We start from the raw sequence: 17,990 nt of genomic DNA on the forward strand, positions 1-17,990 counted from the left end.
CCGCGGCCGGGGCTCCGGCGGGCGCCCCGCGTCCCCCTCTTCCTTCCCCAAACGGGCGCGGAGGGACCTGGAGCCTCCCCGAGCCAGAGAGGAGGAGCAGGTTTGCCAACGAGGAGAGGAAAGAGAGACGCTGCTCACGGGCTGTCTCTCGCAGATGCGTGATTTGGGGGGAGAGGTCGTGGCCCTTGCCGGAGCTTTTGACGTTCAACACACTCGGCGTTTAGCAGAGGCACTTGCAGAGATGAGGTGCCTTCAGCGTTGGGTGGTGGCTGAAATATTTGCAGTTTTGGACCGAAGACACTAAATTCCACCCACTTAAGCAGAATGTTTTGTGCCCCAAAAATTTAATTCCCGGGTATTCTGTGTGGCAGCAACATTTTCTGAATATCTTTCATGTAAGCTTTTCACGTTAGGCTTTAAAGTGCTGCATTTTTCATGTTTTTCTTTCCTTCGTGTGTTTAGAATCACAGAGCAGCCCAGGTGGGAAGGGACCTCGAAAGATCGCCTGGGCCAGCATTTTGTGGGAAAGGGAGCCTAGATGAGGTTATCTAGCACCCTATCCAATCGCATCTTGAAACCTCCAGCGATGGGGACTCTACCGTGTTCCTGGGGAGGTTGTTCCACTGAGTGATATTTTTTACTGTAAAAAAATTTGTTTTAATGATGACCTTCTGCATCCATGTCTCTTTTCATTTTTACAGAGATCGAAAATTATACAAACTGGGATTAAAAGGATTTTATGTCAAAGATGACAATGATAGTACAGGTAAGGTAATAAAATGTACTGTGTAATATGATGTGCAGTTAAAGTGAGTTGTGTGTGGTTATTTAAGGTACAGTAGGACTGTATAACTGCTAACCCATAGTTCTATTTCTGGCTTTTTTTTCAGCACTTTTGTTATGGGCATGGATGTGAATAATAACTTAGCACTTGCACAACTTTCAAATTGCTATAACCTTGATGTGGAAGTTTGTGTCAAACCAGGTGCGATGTTTCCACAGATTTACCAGCTCACATAATCTCCACCTGGTGCACAGAGCAGATTAGCTTACAAGTGCCTGACCTGCTCTCAAATCATAATTTCAACTTTGCTAGCTCAAAATTAATTGTATCACAGAGGGCCTGCAAATCCTAGGTGTTTGCTTGGGAGTAGTACTGTCCTGCTGACTCTGCCCCAGCCTAGGACATTAGCTGTTGCTGATTAATCTGCTGGGCCAGAAGTAGAGAAGCAGCAATAGCCCTGATGGGGGAAATTATGATTTGCATGTACATGAGGAGTCATATGAGGAGGGCCGGAGGGGTAAGTGTCTCCCTGCTTGCTTGTATTTTAGGAATAATCATGGTGCATGCTCTGGCAAATTCAACACCAGTCCCTTGCTCCATCCTCCCAAATTCCCCACACATGCCTATCTGAACGTAATTCCTTTGGTATCTGATTTTTCCGTTGGTGTATTGCTAGCTCCAGCATCATATAATAGCTTGATTTGAAAGGAGGGAATCTGAACAGAAAGGAATGACCATAGAAGCTGAGAATGAATAGCACAGGTTAGATGGGGGCAGTGTGAATGGAAGGAAGGAGGAGAATGTAAACCATGTTTTTGTGCATATATGACTGAATTGTGGTGAGAGTAATCAGTTAAGAACAGGAGAGTCTTGTGCTGTGTAAAAATATATATATATATTTGGCAGTAAATATATCCTGACCAAAAAAAAAAAAATCTTAAATTTTTGAGTTTTATCAACTGAGTCAAGAGCTTTTGTGTTTCATAAGTTTCATCAGTATACAGTTCCTACTTTCTCACTGGTATTTGTCATTTTATATACATACAATGTTGCTTAAAAATTTGATAGATGTGCAAGCAGTGTTTCAATAGTTGATCAGTTATTTCCGAGATGATGATGTTCTGTAGTTCACACATTACATTTTTGTAAAATTGTATTATCTTTGTTAGTGTGTTTTTGAAAGATTTGTAACAAAACCAGCTTCTTGTATTTTATGCTTGCTCTGATACATGCCAAAAGAACTCCTGTAAAGAATTTTCTTTTCCTAATACTAATTTTTCTGTTGTTTGCTGGGTGTTACTGTAGTTTGCTCTGCAAGTTATTGAGGTGAATGTTTGTGGTGGGTTGACCCCAAGCACCCACACCCTCTACCCCAGTTTTTATTGCTGAGCATCACGTTACAGGGTATTGATTATCCCTTCAGCCAGTTTGGGTCAGCAGTCCTAGCTGTGTCCCCTCCCGATCTCTTGCCCACCCCACCCTACTCACTGGGGAGGGCAGAGTGGGGAAAAGAGAAAGCCTTGGTGCTGCGCAAGCACTGCTCAGCAATAGCCAAAACATCGGTATGTTGTCCACGCTGTTTTAGCCACGAATCCAAAACACAGCTCAATACAGGCTGATATGAGGAAAGTTAACTCCATCCCAGCCAGACCCAGTGCAGTGTTTTGGCTGTCGAAGTTAGATTTTGGTTCCTACTGGTAATTATGCGGACAGTAAGATGCTTATGATGAAAATTTTAAATGGGAAAGGAAGCTTGAGAGGCAGTTCTGCTCATTTTTGTAGGCCATGCTGTTGCATTGAGGTATCAGTGCCAGATTATATTCACTTAATATAACTTGTTAATAGGGGAGGAACAAGCATCCGAGGAGGAGAACCGTTGTCCCAATGTGACATTAAAGACTAATCATGCTCTCGACCTGGAAGAAGTTGAACTAGACTCGGAGGCCGAGCTTATGAAGAGTATGGGATTGCCTCTTCAGTTTGGTGGGCAGTCAGCCCACAGGGACTTTGTGGTAAATCTTTATTTGCTTTATTTGCTTTATTTGTTCATGGCAGATTGTGTTTCCAGACATAGTGGCATGTCTTCTCCTCAGTTAGTTTAAAGACTGCAGCTCATGGAAGTGTATGCGAGCTGGCTTTAAGCTGCCTGCCTTGCATACTTGTAACAACATACAGCACTGTGGTCTGTGCAGTTTGTAAAATCCACCTGCCAGTTTGACTAAACGGGGTCAGGCTGTGCTTCATGCTTCCATATCTGCATTCCTCTTGCTACTAGAGAGAGATGGTTTAAAAACAGCTGTGGTAATGTTGGTGCTCTGCATCAGGACAACTAGCACGCTCCAGTCTGAGCATGTGTGTTCATACTGTCTGCTTTAACCACTTAGCTTTAGATACTAATACAAAAAGCTAGTTCTCAGATCCCCCTTGCAGCTGATAAAGCCAGGCTGTTCCAAAGGGCAGGAGTGAGGCTTGGGTGCTTTGCTTCCCATAGGGAGCACTTGGGCTTTAGAGGAAGACTAAAGTTGTTCACAGATGAGAAAAAGACAGTGAGATGTCCACATTGTCCACTTTATGGAATATAGACCTCACTGGCAGTGAGAGAGTACTTTTGTGCAGAGCACTCCATGGTTCTGACCTGATTAATTTGTAAATGAATAGGAGAAACTTGTACGTGATTTTAATTGATGGCATCTAAATAGACCTTACAGGCATCCAACTTCAAGCCCAAAGTATACATGCAATTTTTGTTGCTACGTAGTAATACTGCAAATAAGTTGAATGAAAAAATAATGTATGTTTTTACTAGATTACTACTAAGCATTGTGCTTTGCACTGTGTGTATTAACACAACATTATGAGATACGAGGATGAAAGAATAACACCAGTTCTCCGAACCTAACTTCTTTATAGTCCACCTTATGCATTTGTCAAGGCAACAAAACCAGGGATTGCAGCTGATGGGAGGTTTGGAGTAATATGTGTACGGTTGCAGTCTTTTGCCCATGTGAGTTGTAGTCCCTCATCACCACCGCCTTTTTTCCTGCCAAACTTAATTTGGCAGTTTATGAAAAAAAAATGGCAGATTTATCTGATAGAAAAACTTGCTTTTCTTGGATGTTTTTCTCTTGTTTATATCTGTAAGCACAGGAAGCCCCACTGAAACAAGTGGAGTTGTATTTGATGAAACCAACAAGTTACCTTAATGTTTCCTTTCAGTAACAGGTTTCTGTCATCTGTTCCACTAGACAACTGTAGTAGTATGAGTTTGTTGTAGCAAGTGAAATGGTTGTATTGCACAAATGAAAGGGCCACCTGTTTGGAGAGGAGGCTGTTTCCTTGTGTTTCTGTTAGCCAACTTGGAGGTCAGTATGGGATGGGAAGAATATTACACCCCTCTTTTGGGTCAGTGTGTTCAGACATATAGAGATTCAGCTGCAGGGTTTACAGAGCTCACGAGTATAAAGCGATGCTTTTTTGTTTAAAGCACGCAAAGATAGCAAGGATTTAACATTCTGTTAGGCTGAGCATTATATGTTCACTACCGTGATTAGACACTGAACAGTGTTTGCTGGCCAGGCAGATACCAGCTGACAGTAAGAGTCAGCTTCCACAGCCCTCTAAAACAGGTCCTTGATGTTACTGAGATACCGTTTTACTGTTGAGCTCAGCCCTGTGACGCCTCAATTCCTGACCAACCTCCCTTTAGGATTTTACAGTGTTTCATGTTGATGTCTTTCCTTCCGAATCCTTGAGCTACTGATGACTTCCCTCTCAGCAGCTCCACTTCTGTCTGTAATTCTGCCTTTTTTTTTTCTGTTCATCTTTCTACAGACTTTCTCACAGCTCTTTCTCACAACTTCCTCAGAAATGTCAGCCGAGGTTGTGCAGTGGGGCCCTATGAGACCCATAAACCCTACAACCTGTTGTGGGGAGAAAGCTAGCAGCAGGGTTGCAGTGAGAGGGAGGGTTACAGCGGAAACAGAAATGTGCTTGGAGAGAGGGCAAGAAAAGACTGCATATACGTTGTGGACTTCTGAGTACGTTTTTCCATTATATTTTAGGCAACAGAAAATTACAGAAAGAGAAGTAACATGAAGATTATGAAGAAGAAGAAGAAGAAGAAAAAAGAGTTACAGCAAAAACACGAGGATAAAATGAGGCAGGAACGCCAGGATCGAGCTTGTGGTGGTCATATCCAGTCCATTTCTGGTGAGCTGGCCCTGGCTACAGAGCAACATGAGAAGAGCAGCAAACCTCAGGTTGTAAGTGAAGGGAACTGTGAAAGTTCAGGAAGTCTTGCAAATGAGGCTTTACCCAGCGAACTTAAAGAAAGATGGGAGAAGTACTGGAGTGAGTATGGAGAGGGCCTTCTTTGGCAAAGTTGGCAGGAGAAGCATCAAGAGGTCTCATCGTCTGAGGCCACCACAGCTTCTGAGCCTTGGAATAGTCCGGACACCAGGGAAGAGTGGGAGCAGCATTATAGCGAACTGTACTGGTATTACTGGGAACAGTTTCAGTACTGGACAAGTCAAGGATGGACTACTGAGAGCTCACATGGTGACAACGTGGAAGCTAATGGGGTTACCCAGGAGACGGGTCTGTCAGGAAAAATGGACTTGGTTAGCCCAGGGGCTGAACAGAGTGAAGTGCTGAACTTGGAGCTGTCTTCCTCTAACACCAGAAGTGAGGAAACACTCCCTTCGAGTGCTGAGCCCCACAGTGAAATAATCACTGGGATTTGTAACTTAAATCTGAATTTGGAGGAAGTGGAGCAGAGCAGTGCAGCTCTAGCAGTAGCCCGTCAAGGTCCTCAAGAGTGTAGTTCATCTGACAGTGGAAGCCAGAAGGAACCCTGTGATGGAGGAACTAGGAAAAGGAGTGCATCTTGTGAAAATAAAAGTATTAACCAGTCAGGTAATACAAAATCCGCTAAAATTTATTCTACCAGACTTTCTGTAGGCGGTTATATATAAGAAACAAGGGCATGTCTGTATTATGCCATTTTTAAAAAGTCGATCAAGTATTTTGTGAAATGATTGCATACTTGATTCCTTTTTCTTCCTTCTGCTTATCTGGACGATCTCTCTCCTCTCTAACCTGTATATTGAATGTGTTCTTCAGCCAGACGTGATTTTAACAGAACATGTACTTCATAAATCTTCAAATGTACTACAGAAAGTGGTGAGAGCACACTGTTAGTGCATATTTATTTTTTTATCTTGGTATTGCAGCTGTGTCATTCAGCTGATATGTCTTTTCTCACTGATAGTCTAAAATGAATGAAAACTCGGGTTGATGTTCTCATGAATCTGACATTTTAAGAACAGCTTTTTGAGGAAAAAAAAAATAGTTCTGCAGTTCTGGGGTTGGGGGAGGGCCGCCGCTTCTGTCTAAAAATGCCATACTTGAGAATAGACTCTTGTTTTGCTGTGCTGTGTTACTGCGGACCAGATGTCTTCCAGAGGTCCTTTCCAGTGTTAAGTGATCAATTAGGCAGTGAGCTGCAGTCATCTTTACAACCCCAAATTCATACGTTCACAGCTAGTGCTAACAAGTGGAAGTGCCAGGTGGTGTAGTAGTGTCATGAAAGCCAGTGGCTGTGCCTTACGCTACTGGAAGAGCTTCTGTGAGGGAGGTACAAGACTGGGCTGGAGACATTTTTGCCAGCCAGTTCAGCATGCAGAGAAAGGAGGGGGCCATCCCGTTTGCCTGCCAGTTCTTCCTGCCAGTGTTCGCTGTAAGCAGCAGTGTAACGTCTTTCCTGACTGGTGTATGGCTTCTCCTGCTAAAGAGGAGGGATGAAGTACGTGAGTTAAGTTTCAGCAGCCCAGGACTTCAGTTTGGTGGGAAACCTCTAGAGCCCGCCGCTAGTGACTTTCTAAGGAAGGAAGAAGCAGGTGTGGTCCCATCTTGATCCTACAGTACAGTTGGAATGGGAGAGGTGAAAGGAAAATCTCCTTTCCAACAAGAAATGAGAGGAGTGTTGGAATCCTCTCTTATTAAATGTATGTAAATATCTTTGCATAGCTAATGAAATGGAAACAAAATTTACGCACAAGGAAGAAACTGTTTTGAATTTGTACCTTGTAGGCATTTTATTTTTCTTGGAGAGCTGAGATAATTTGACCTTGGTCCTGCTTAAGATTATTAACTCTACAGCATAACTAAGACTAGAAACTTGCATTGGTATGTTGTCCCTCAGACAAAGACAGGTGAAGATATGTGTGTGTTTGGCACTTGTGCCTTATTTGTCAGATTCAGGTATGTACGACAACCTAACTGTAGCTGCAGACGTACTTTGGGGACAGGAAGATAAGGAATTCATTTATGCAGAAGGAAAATATGATCTCATCTATCTTTCTTAGGTTCACAGGGGTCATGTAGCTCGAATTCAAATGGCAAAGAACAGCTGCTGCTTCGTGACCGAGATGAAGATGAGGATGAAGAGCCTCCTGAATACAGACATGCCAAAGTCAAGAGAAGGCAAGTCATGAAATTTAGACGAGCTTTTTTGTCAAGAAGCCCAGGTCCAGAAGCCTCCTGATTTATAGTAACTATTTGTTTGATTGAGGTTGAGAGTTAAAACTTCAGTACAAAACCACATAGTCTTCCATCACTGCTTGTCACTTTACCTGGCAGCAAGTGGTGGATATTTCTTCTCTTCCGTTGCTTTATGAAAACAGTGTATGGCCTCGATGACCGTGCAGGGTGATGGTACTATTCTTGTGCCACTGCAGTGTACAAGATTGTTAAATTGGATAGGACAACTTGCTTATCTAGGTCTAATTAGTGTAGATGACACAAAAATGATAGTAAATAATTTGTATTGTTTAACTGAATTGTATGCTGCCAGTAAAGTGCTCCATGCTATGGCAATCATAAAATAGCTAATCTCTGCCTTGTCATGGTCTTTTTCTTTCTTCTCTAAAAATTTGTAGCCTCAAAGATGATGAGATGGCTCTTCCTCTCTAACAGATTTACAAACTCAAAGGTTAAGGGTGGATGGAATTGTTACGGGCTAATCATGTAGCTGTGGTTTTGTTCTAATATTTTGCTGTTGCCGTAGCATTAATAATAGATAATAATACAGATAATATAATAGATGATGAAGGTAATTTGGAAACAGGGTGGACAAACACTGTCTTCATTGGTTCCATGTAGGGCTTGATATTAAATCTTTTAAGAGGTCATTCGGAATAGTTGGAATATTATAACCCCAATAGAAGGACATACATCCCTAGAATTGGAGAGGCATGGGGGGAAAGTATGTGCTCATGCATATGAATAGGCTGATGTTATCTGCCTTGCTTGGTTTCAGCAGTGTGTGGAAGAACTTACTGAAGCCCACATTTAAATGTTTTCATTATGTGAGTTTCTTGGTATATCTGTAAAATAAGAGTGTTTTTTACAGCAAGTAACTTTGTCATCTGCGTTTTTTCCTAGCCATGAACTGGATGTGGATGAGAACCCAGTGGAAGATCCTGAGGAAACCTGCTCTGTTTTGGGTTTCAAGTGTGGCACAGGACAAAAGTAATTGCTTATGAGGAACTCAGGGTTTCTTCATAGCAAGTCAGCTCTCTCTAGGCCATTCATCTCCATTCCCATTTTGTTAAACTTTTGAAGATGATTCCCAAAGTTAGTCTCTGCTCTTAATAAAACTGTCATCCTTTGGCTAGAGAGAGATGCAAAGTTACAGAGACTAATTAAAGAACAAGAAAAGTTGTCCCGTAATTAAAAGAAAAGCTTTGAAACAGAAGTGTAACTCGTAAGGTACTTGTAGTTGTGTAAATGTTAAATGGCTGGTTAGCTACTTAAATTAGAGCTTAAAGGCTCTGGCAATGAATGGTCCTCTCAGTTTGGAGTCCTGTGAGCTTAGATCATAATTTATAGCTGTTTCATATTGGAATGAGGTTGCTTTACACTAGTAAAATGTTGCTATACTAATGAAGTGTTGCCAGGGTGTTGGACCAGTGCAATTTCATTTTTGGTGGTATGACCTAAAGATACGGTGGTCAGTGCTGTAGAAGTAACGTCACAGGGCACAGGTGGACTGTAGCTTAGGCCTAGCGCTTCTGCAGGATGCAAGTTGTTTAGTGTGTGTGTGTATATATATATGTTTCAAAGAGGAGTGTGTTTGGTAGTTGACAATCTCTGGTCTACTTTATAAAAATTGAAGTGAATTGCCCATATTTCCCCTTTTTTTTTTTTTTTTTAATTGTGTTTGCCAGGAGACAAAAGTAGCTGTTTTGGAGGTTCTTTATAGCCACCAAAAAGATGTTTCATCGTACTAACCAAGATATTTTTTCATTTCCTATTCTTCAGGCTGGTCTGGGAAATTGTTTCCACCTAAAGTTATACACCTATTAGAAAAAAAAAAAAAAACTAAAACCAATTTGGGTAAAAGTTTTCAAATAAAAATATTTAGAAGTTCATGAAGGTACGTTATTTTGTAGCTACATCCAGTGACATATATTTTAAGAGTGGAGCAAACATCTCAAAGAAATAATTTAGTCTAAATCATTTTCTGTAGACATCAACATTCATGTTAAAGCTTCCAGACTGGAAATAAACCAAGTCTTTTTTTTTTTTTTTTTTTAACTTCAGGTATGGTGGAATTCCAGATTTCACCCACCGAAGTGTGCAGTACTTGGAGAAAAAAGCAAAACTCAAGTCCAAATTCTTGGATATGCGTAAACCAAGGAAGAGCAAAAACACACACATCTTCTTTACAGAGGAATCTGAAACGTCTTGCAAAAAAAATAAAACTTTGAAGAAGGTAGGCTTAATTTTTAGTGTTGCTGTAATTCATAGATTTATCTGCTCCCTTAGCTGTTGAATCATGAAAATGAAAAAAAAAAAAAATTACCCAGAGTAGGTGGCATTTTTTAAGTGTCAGTCCACTGCTCTTTATTCTTCCTTCTCTTTTTCTTTTTTTTTCTTTTTTCTCTTTACCTTTCTTCCCTTCCCTGCTTAGGCGAAGAGTAGTTAGGTTAGGGTGGATACGGAAAGGCATTGGTGGACTCTTGGCAATCTGTCAAGAGGAATGTGAGCTTAATGGCGAAGTTATGTGAAAGTCATTCCTAACATCTGGGTGCATCATTCCTTTAGAGGTGTGTGTAGGTTTCTATAGTTACTAAAAGTATCTCTGATTTTAAAATGCATGTGAGGGCATTTTTTAGTGCTGGCATTTCAGCAGTGAGAGAAAAATGTTTGTATACGTTAGTGTATTTCATGAAACTGCATGTTCTTAGTAATTTGTATCAACATTTTCGCTTACACCTCTACCTGCGTTTATTTTCACCTCTAACTTTATGCTTTAACTTTTTTTGTACACTCAGAAATCAGTAATGAGTAGAAAAACTTGTTCGCTGTAGTTTTTTTTAGTTGAGTCTCTTTAAAATCTGTTACCTCAGATTTTCGATGTTACTTTGCCGCCTTCTGGGATGCTTGGCATTCCCTGACACCCAAGCGCATAACGCTGTTTTCTGGTGGTGACAGGACATACTGCCTTGAACCCCAGGCCCATTGCTATAATTTTTGGTCAAAGGCTTGACCATTGCCATCTTGTACCTGAGGCCAGTACAGTTTGAGGGCAACTTTTAATTATGTGAAGAAAAAAAAAAAAGTTACAAGTTTCCTCAGACTTTCTGGTAAGGAACTGCCCCAGGCCTAGTGCCACTCAGAGCAACTGTAACGTAGAGGTGAGCATCTGTGTGTGCCTTTGAAGAGTTTGGACTGGCGTCTGCACGTTGGTTAGGATGCAATGTTGAGCTCCCTGCTGTGCAGCAGAACGCTTTTAGCACATGCACCGTTTGGTACGTCTTGGAGATGAGGCAACTGACGTCTGAAGGTAATTTTACCTGTTTATGCTAATCTGAAAGCGGAGTACAGCTGCTCTGAATGCAGATCGGAGAAAAGACAGTTAATTAAAAAGTAGTAGTCTTGGTCAGCTGTGCTGTGGCAAGTCTGACTATATTTCAGATATTACTTGGGAATGATTTACTGTATTTATCAGTCGATTTTGTGGAGTTTCTCTTTTGCAAGTAGCTAGTTCCCAAAGACAGCTTGTTTCCAAATGTTGTAAGAGAGCACGGTTAAGGACTTCTTGAATGTTTTGACTCTGGATATTTTACTTTTTTCAAAATACATGTGGTAGAGAGTGCATGCATGGCAGGTGCTTTTGAACTGTAAAGGCTTTTAAACTGTGCTCTTGGTAGCTGGTTAACAGCACCAGCTAATCGTCCGTGATATTTGACAATTGCAGGTGGAGGAGTTCCTAAAGCGGGTTAATAAACCTGGGGAGGAAGCCGCATCCCAGACAGCCGCCCCTCAGGGTAAAGCAGAGGCATTGTCCGTGAGCAGCGACTCGGAGGATCAGGAAAGCGTTACTGCCGCACAGACTGCGACACTGAACGCCGAAAACCCAAAGCCACCGTCTTCCAGTGCGGCCGTCACAGAACCGGGAGGGAGTCACCTTGAGGAGGAAGCGCAGGACGCGGCAGCGAGCAGCTCCGATGGGCAGGGTGCGGGGAGGCAGGAGCGCGGCTGCGGGCGGCAGCTAGTCTCTCTGGATATTCCTGATTATCTCCAGGCAGAGACAGAGGACGTCAGCCAAGGTACATCAGTTTCCTACAAACTGGAAATGAATTGGCAGTGGACTTAATACTGCCTTCCCAAATTACAGCGTTGTGTGGTATTTATTCTGCTTATTCAAAGAGACTCGTTAGGTCCAAGGGGTGATGAGGCTGACTGAGAGCTGTGCTAGTGGAACTAGCTTATTCCTGGAGCGCCAGAATCCCAGGTCTTGTCTCTAATATTGGCAGTGTTTCTTTATAGATGAGCAGTCATTGTTGATCCTAGATGTGATCTAACAGGTCTCCAACTCACAGCCTTTTTCCCCTGTAAGGATGAGGGTCATTAACCTCTGTAGATGCACAGACAGTCAGGTTTTGGGTTCTCGGACGCGCGTTGCTGAGCTTTGGGGAGCACGTGGTGTTAAAATTATTTTCTAGGGGAAAAAAGAAATCTGTACTATGAACTTTTCTATTTAACACTGTCAAAGGAAAACCAGATTATTCAGGTTTCTACATACAGTTTAATCCTTCCTACAGTAATTCAATTATGTTAGATTTCTGCCGTAAAACTCTTGTCTAGATTGGTTCTTATTCCTTATTTATATAAGGGCATTAAATTGGTCTCTGATCCACTTGTTTGCTCACTGTGTAGAGTTTATTGCCATCAATTGAAGATGATGGCTAGCCTGTTAAGGCTCTTAAATAATGGGTGAGCAGTTAGGATTTTTAGGACTGTGACTGATACTTGCCAGGTAACACTATTCCCTTGAAATATAGGATGCTCTTTTTTAACTTAAACCACTAATCTGTGTAATCTGGCAAACAGTAATAAAGGACATTTAGCAGTGTTGTTAAACATGAGCATCTTGTATCTTAACTCTCACCTACCTACTGATTACGTTCCTAGCCTACCAGAACAGTGACTGTTAACTTTTGCAGTGTCTTCCAGCTGTAGATGAAAAAATTACCACAAAGAAGAAGGAGAAAAAAAGAAGAAGAAGGAATAAAATTGCACTGGGAGCTATACCTGCCGAGATTGCTGCTGATCTGGAGCTGGCCAAGTACTGGGCACAACGCTACCGGCTGTTCTCTCGGTTTGACGAGGGAATTAAACTAGACAGAGGTGTGTTTAGTACAAAGTGTGCTGACTTGGTGGTACAAGATGTGTCCAAAACTGTGGCACTTCTTGCAGTTTATTACTGCTTTTCTTACAAGAGGAGCATTGCCGAGAGTGCGTTTGCACCTCTGGATAAATTCCATCCCCCAGCAAGCAGGCGAACAGAAGTCTTGGACTTCAGTAGGGCTTCTAGCATGGGACACCCCTGTTTGCATTAGTCCTGATGTTTGCCAAAGATCATACTGTACCGAAATTATGCGTGGTCAGGACTTTTTCAGAAACACAGTGACATTTTTCTGTTTCTATATTTTATAAAATAATTTTGTGAAACTTCCAGATACGCTGATGGATCTAGTTTTGTTCTGTTTTGTTCTGACTTTCAGCAGTGGTGGTCAAAGTTACTTTTTTCCATGTTTACATGGAAACCACTTCCAAATCATAAATTTATAGGTAAAGAAGGAATTAAGATTACTGTTTTTTTGTATCTTGGGCTTGTTGGTTTTGTAAGCATTTCACTTCTAATGCTCTCCCACATAAACACATAGATTATTTGGCAGACCAGACATTGCCGTAAAGAAAATAACATGTCGGATAAGAGAGAATATATTTCTGGTTTTATTTGTTACAGAGCAGAATGGTGATGTATACATTTTTTTGTAGCTGTCTCAGTGGACTTGTCCTTGATAAGCCAGACTCCTCAGCACCAAGTTCAACAAAGCATTTGCCGAGATTCAGGCATATCTGTTTGCTTCAGCAAGACTTCGTTTGCTTAGCAAATCGCTGGACTGACCAGAGTTTATCATCTTCAAAGCCTGTATTTCCTGGTCGAATGTGCTAAGCCAAAATTGTTGGGATTAACACTAAACCTTCAGTTGTGGGGGGGGGGGTGGTGGTTTGTTTTTCATTTGGGTGACCTTGAAATAAGAGGCGAAAATACACTTCTTCCCTTTCCTTTGCAGAGGGTTGGTTTTCTGTTACTCCTGAGAAAATAGCTGAGCATATTGCCATCCGGGTTAGTCAGTCATTCAACTGCGACATCATAGTGGATGCGTTCTGTGGGGTTGGAGGAAACGCTATTCAGTTTGCGTTGACCTCAAAAAGAGGTAAGCAGGTGTTGTATATAGCGCATTATTTTGTTTCTTCAATCTTTTTCCCTAAAAATTTGGGTATGCACTTTGTTTGCTGATTTTTATTTTTTTTTCAGTGCTTCTGAAGCAACAGAAGCTTTTTTGCTTCATCAACAAAGCTTTCTGTTTTTAAAAAGGACCTATAAAACTGCTTTTCTATTTTAAGTCAGAGTTGGATTTGTGTTGTACTAGTCAAAGTTAGTTTTACATGGCATAGTAACTAGTCTGTCGGATGCTCTGAAGATTGCTGGCAGAAGTTGAGTTCTGTTTGCGGTGCCGACCTGCAGAGACGCCACAAAGCTGCTGCTTTTCCCAATTGTTACACCAAGTCTGCGTACTCAAAAGCAGGTTATGTGTGAACAGTACTTAAAACACTTGAATGGGATAACCTGCAGGTGCAGCAGAACCACATACAGAAAAGTGATGATAAATTAGTATTAGTCTAAGTTCCTGTTGCCAGCTAATGAAATTGCAGTGAAACATTGAGAGTGCTTTCTGTAAAAACACTGACTACTTGATATTCCTCTGCTCATCAGAGAGTCTGGTGAAATACCAGCTCATCTAACACTTCTGAGTAATTTCTGAGCATGATAAATGGTAGTTTCTACTGCATTAAATTTGGTAGGCTGTGACCCATTCTATAAATATTTTCTAAATTTCACTTAGCTTTTTGTATTTCCTGGCTAAATTTTTATTTCTATGATTATGTACTGCCCTTGTATCTTCTCCCTTGTGCTGTGTTGGGTGGTTTTTTTAAACTCAATTTTCATTACAATGTGATCAGCCACAGATAAACATTTATCTTTAACAAAGGAGAAGAGTAAGTTTCTAATTGACACCATTTAAGCTGTCAGGCTCCTGCCAAGATTGAAGCGAGGAGGACTTCCTCTCTTAGGCAGACAGCCTTACCTGTCCACTACTTGAGCTGAGATGGAGGATTGTCATGGTAGTATATGTAGTAGCTGCCAAAAGCTAAAGTTTCCCAGCTTTGCAACAGCAGCTGAGCCTTCCCAGCTGCGTGGTTTCCCTTGCTGGTTTGATTATGCAGCTGCTCTGCTCTTGGTGGAACCCCTGTTCTTGCCATGCAAGGGCAGGTCCTTCCCCTCTGAGGAACTGTAGCTTCATGTCTACCATGACCTACAAAACTGAAGTAGTCACTCGCCGCACAAATGTAGATTATAGATGGACTTGTGTCTGGTGGCTGCAGAAGAACACCTTCCTTATGAAACATCCTTTTGGTGGTCAGGTGGCATTCACAGTTCACGTTAACCTGTGCATTTGCTTGCTCTTTTGCTTGCAGTGATCGCTATTGATATTGATCCTGAGAAGCTCAGTCTTGCGCGCAACAACGCTGAGGTGTACGGCGTGGCGGATCAGATAGAATTCGTGTGCGGAGACTTCATGGTGCTGGCTGCCGACCTGCAAGCAGATGTTGTGTTCCTCAGCCCACCCTGGGGGGGTCCTGACTACGCCACTGCCGAAATCTTCGATATTCAAACCATGATTTGCCCAGATGGATATCCTTGCAAAGTTACGCGTTGTTGTGATTTTCAGTAGTTTACAAGCGGTTTTCTCTTTCTTCTCCTCCCTCTCTTGACATGGGCTTTGCATGTCCAGTTGGCTGACCAGGGATGATACGACCAGCAGCTGAAGTCCCACATGTGCCGAATTTGTTTTGTTCCCCTCCCCCAACCTCCGCTATATGACTTTGACCACCTAAAATTAAATATTTTTATTATAATTTTTTATTTTAAAATAAAGTCATGAAGAGTTATTCTTAAAAGTAAAAAATGCTTTAGAGAATTGTAGTAGGTTCTTAACTTAAAGCATTAATTCAGCAGTTTTAACTCCTTTATATTATTTTTTTAAAATACCCTGAAGTAATCAAATAGCCATGTGGTGTGCGTACATAGGTAATAATTAGTTACGTGAGCTATGACTTTGTCATTAATCCCACTTTTTAATTGATTTATAAAAGGTATATCTTATTTAAAAAATCTTACTCAAACTATTCTCAATCATAGCACCTGACTGTGACTTGGGAAATCACAGAAGAGTGCAAGCAAAATATTAACCCTTTTAATTGATATATTAATATTAACCCTTTTAATTAAAACCCTTTTAATTTAGTTAAATTAACCCTTTTAATTATATAAGGTTTAATATAAATTAAACCCTTTTAATTTATATTTGAATTTATAATTCAAAATAAATATGAATTTATATTTAAATATAAATATATTTATATTTCATATAATATGAATTGTGGTGGGTATATGAATTCATCAAATATGAATTGTGGTGGTTTTTTTCCCAAAAAAATAATCTCAGTTTCCTTTTTGGCTAAAACGTAGCCATATTTGTAAGAGTAAGGAAATCTTTGTGTGCATCTGTGAGAGATATTCCACGAAACGGATTAGAAAACAAATATCAAACCAATGTACTAGCTATAAACTACATCCAAATTTCTCAAATACTTCTCTGTAGTTCAGTTAAATTTTCTTAAAGTGAGGTGTTGGGGTTTTTTTCTACTTTCTAGGGCAATAATGGTGAAATAGAGTTTCTGCGTTTACACAATACTAATTTCTGCATTTCAGAAGAGTATCTAACACACACCCAGAAGACTAACTATAATTTAATTGTATAATAACTTTCAAAATGAATGAATATAAAGCAACTTCTTCCCCATTCTTGTTTTTTCCTTTACTGGCATCTACATTTGAAATTTTCAGGCTCTCCAAGAAGATCACCAACAATATCGTGTATTTTCTACCTCGGAATGCTGACATTGACCAGGTGTGTTACTGGATAAGGGCTTGGTAATTACAAAAAGCTCAGCTGGCTTAAAGCATAGGTATTATAAGCACAAACTTAAGACTTTTAAGTCTGTTCAGCTGAATGTGGGGGTCTTTTTTGTTTTAAGTTTGAACCTTAAGTGATTTCTGTGTTTGCAGTACTTTTGATATATTTAGAAATGGGAGTAGTAGATTATTTCCACGATTGTGATAACTGTTCCTTCATAAAACCACAGATTGGAGGTTCTTATAGAAGATCCAGAGCCAGTACATTTCTTGAGTGCCAGACAGACACATCATTATAAAAGAAGAAAAAAAGAAGTATTTTAGCCAGGTCTTACTATCTGATAAGTTGCTGAGTCCTAAAATTTCACAGCTTTCAGTTTATGAAGGAGTTTCAGAAAATCACTGTACAGCCTGCAATCACTACTATCACTGATTAGTAGATCAGAGACAAATGTCATGCCCACCAGAGGTGGTACTGATGCTGTCCACGCAAGTGTCTGGTTCCATATGGACTGCTTGCATTGCAGTGATTAGATAGATGCATCACTGACTTGGTAAACACACAATTAGTTTCAATTGTGTGGGGTTTTTTATATTAGAGATTTTTGTCAGTTTTTTTTTTTTTAAGTAATTAGATGACTGTAACAATTCCCCTGAGTGTCTGGTTTAGTTTCCTCTGTGTATTTTCTATGTTAATTACGTCTTGTAGCTTTTTGCAAAGAAGGGAGCCGTGAGATGTTCTTCTCACCTGCAACATGCCACAGAACTTCCCAGGGTTATTTCCTGCTTTTCCAAAAGCTGTGTCTGACTTAGAGGAGGCAAGGTCTCAAGCCACATGGTGGCTTGCAGAACCGTTGGTGGCAAACAGCTGGCTTGAGAAACAGGCTGAAATTCACATGGCCTGAGTATTAGCACGCTATGAGCCTGCGTTGTGCACAGCACCATTTGTACGGCAGGTGGTGATTCAGTTGCGTTTTGCATTTCAGGCTGGTGAAATGTCAAAGTGGCTTATGAATCTTTGAACAGTGACCTTAATTTTAGGCAGAGTTTCTCTAGTTTCAACTTCTAACCACTGTATTTTATCAAATGTTTGATTCCCGCGATGAAGAATGACCTTACCAGGTTTCTGCTCTGCTCATGAGCACTTTTTACTGGATTTATAAATGGGCAAAGGCATCTACATTTCACTTATGTTCCCACAAAAGCATCTAAGAGTACTACCCACAGGCTTGCACCTATTCATACAGAAGAGCTCGGCACCTCTACGTGGTTGAGTTAGGTGTCTTACCACCTCTACATGTTGGTCCAGCTGGCTCTGAATGTTGTTAATGTGCTCTAGGTGTTCCTTGATGTACATCCGTGGGTTTGCCTTTACACAAATGGCTGAAGAGTAATTGCTGTTGCTCAAAAACATGGCTTTGTGGTCACAGCTTAGTTGTTAAAAGCATGTGGCTGGAGGCCTGGGTTCAGTTCAGTCATTCAGCCTATGGGCTACTCTCAAGAAGAGAAATCAGCTTCTCATGCCTTCCTCTAGAGATTGTGCCAGTGTAAGAAAAAAAACTGTAGAAGTTGATGATTTGAGAGCAG

General features: G+C 40.9%; 1 protein-coding gene across 1 annotated transcript in view; it reads left to right on the forward strand.

Moving 5' to 3' along the window:
- TGS1 (trimethylguanosine synthase 1) overlaps positions 1 to 17,990 on the forward strand; it is a 28,663-nt gene that overhangs the window by 836 nt on the left and 9,837 nt on the right. Inside the window, exons 2-12 of the mRNA XM_009332105.1 lie at positions 702 to 766; positions 2,630 to 2,796; positions 4,846 to 5,698; positions 7,150 to 7,267; positions 8,228 to 8,314; positions 9,389 to 9,560; positions 11,049 to 11,400; positions 12,308 to 12,481; positions 13,435 to 13,578; positions 14,903 to 15,119; positions 16,320 to 16,398. Of these exons, the coding sequence (XP_009330380.1) occupies positions 702 to 766; positions 2,630 to 2,796; positions 4,846 to 5,698; positions 7,150 to 7,267; positions 8,228 to 8,314; positions 9,389 to 9,560; positions 11,049 to 11,400; positions 12,308 to 12,481; positions 13,435 to 13,578; positions 14,903 to 15,119; positions 16,320 to 16,398 (2,428 nt within the window). The remainder of the gene's footprint in view (positions 1 to 701; positions 767 to 2,629; positions 2,797 to 4,845; positions 5,699 to 7,149; positions 7,268 to 8,227; positions 8,315 to 9,388; positions 9,561 to 11,048; positions 11,401 to 12,307; positions 12,482 to 13,434; positions 13,579 to 14,902; positions 15,120 to 16,319; positions 16,399 to 17,990) is intronic.

Source organism: Pygoscelis adeliae, unplaced genomic scaffold (genome assembly GCF_000699105.1).
Source record: "Pygoscelis adeliae isolate BGI_AS28 unplaced genomic scaffold, ASM69910v1 Scaffold98, whole genome shotgun sequence".
Lineage (NCBI taxonomy): Eukaryota > Metazoa > Chordata > Aves > Sphenisciformes > Spheniscidae > Pygoscelis > Pygoscelis adeliae.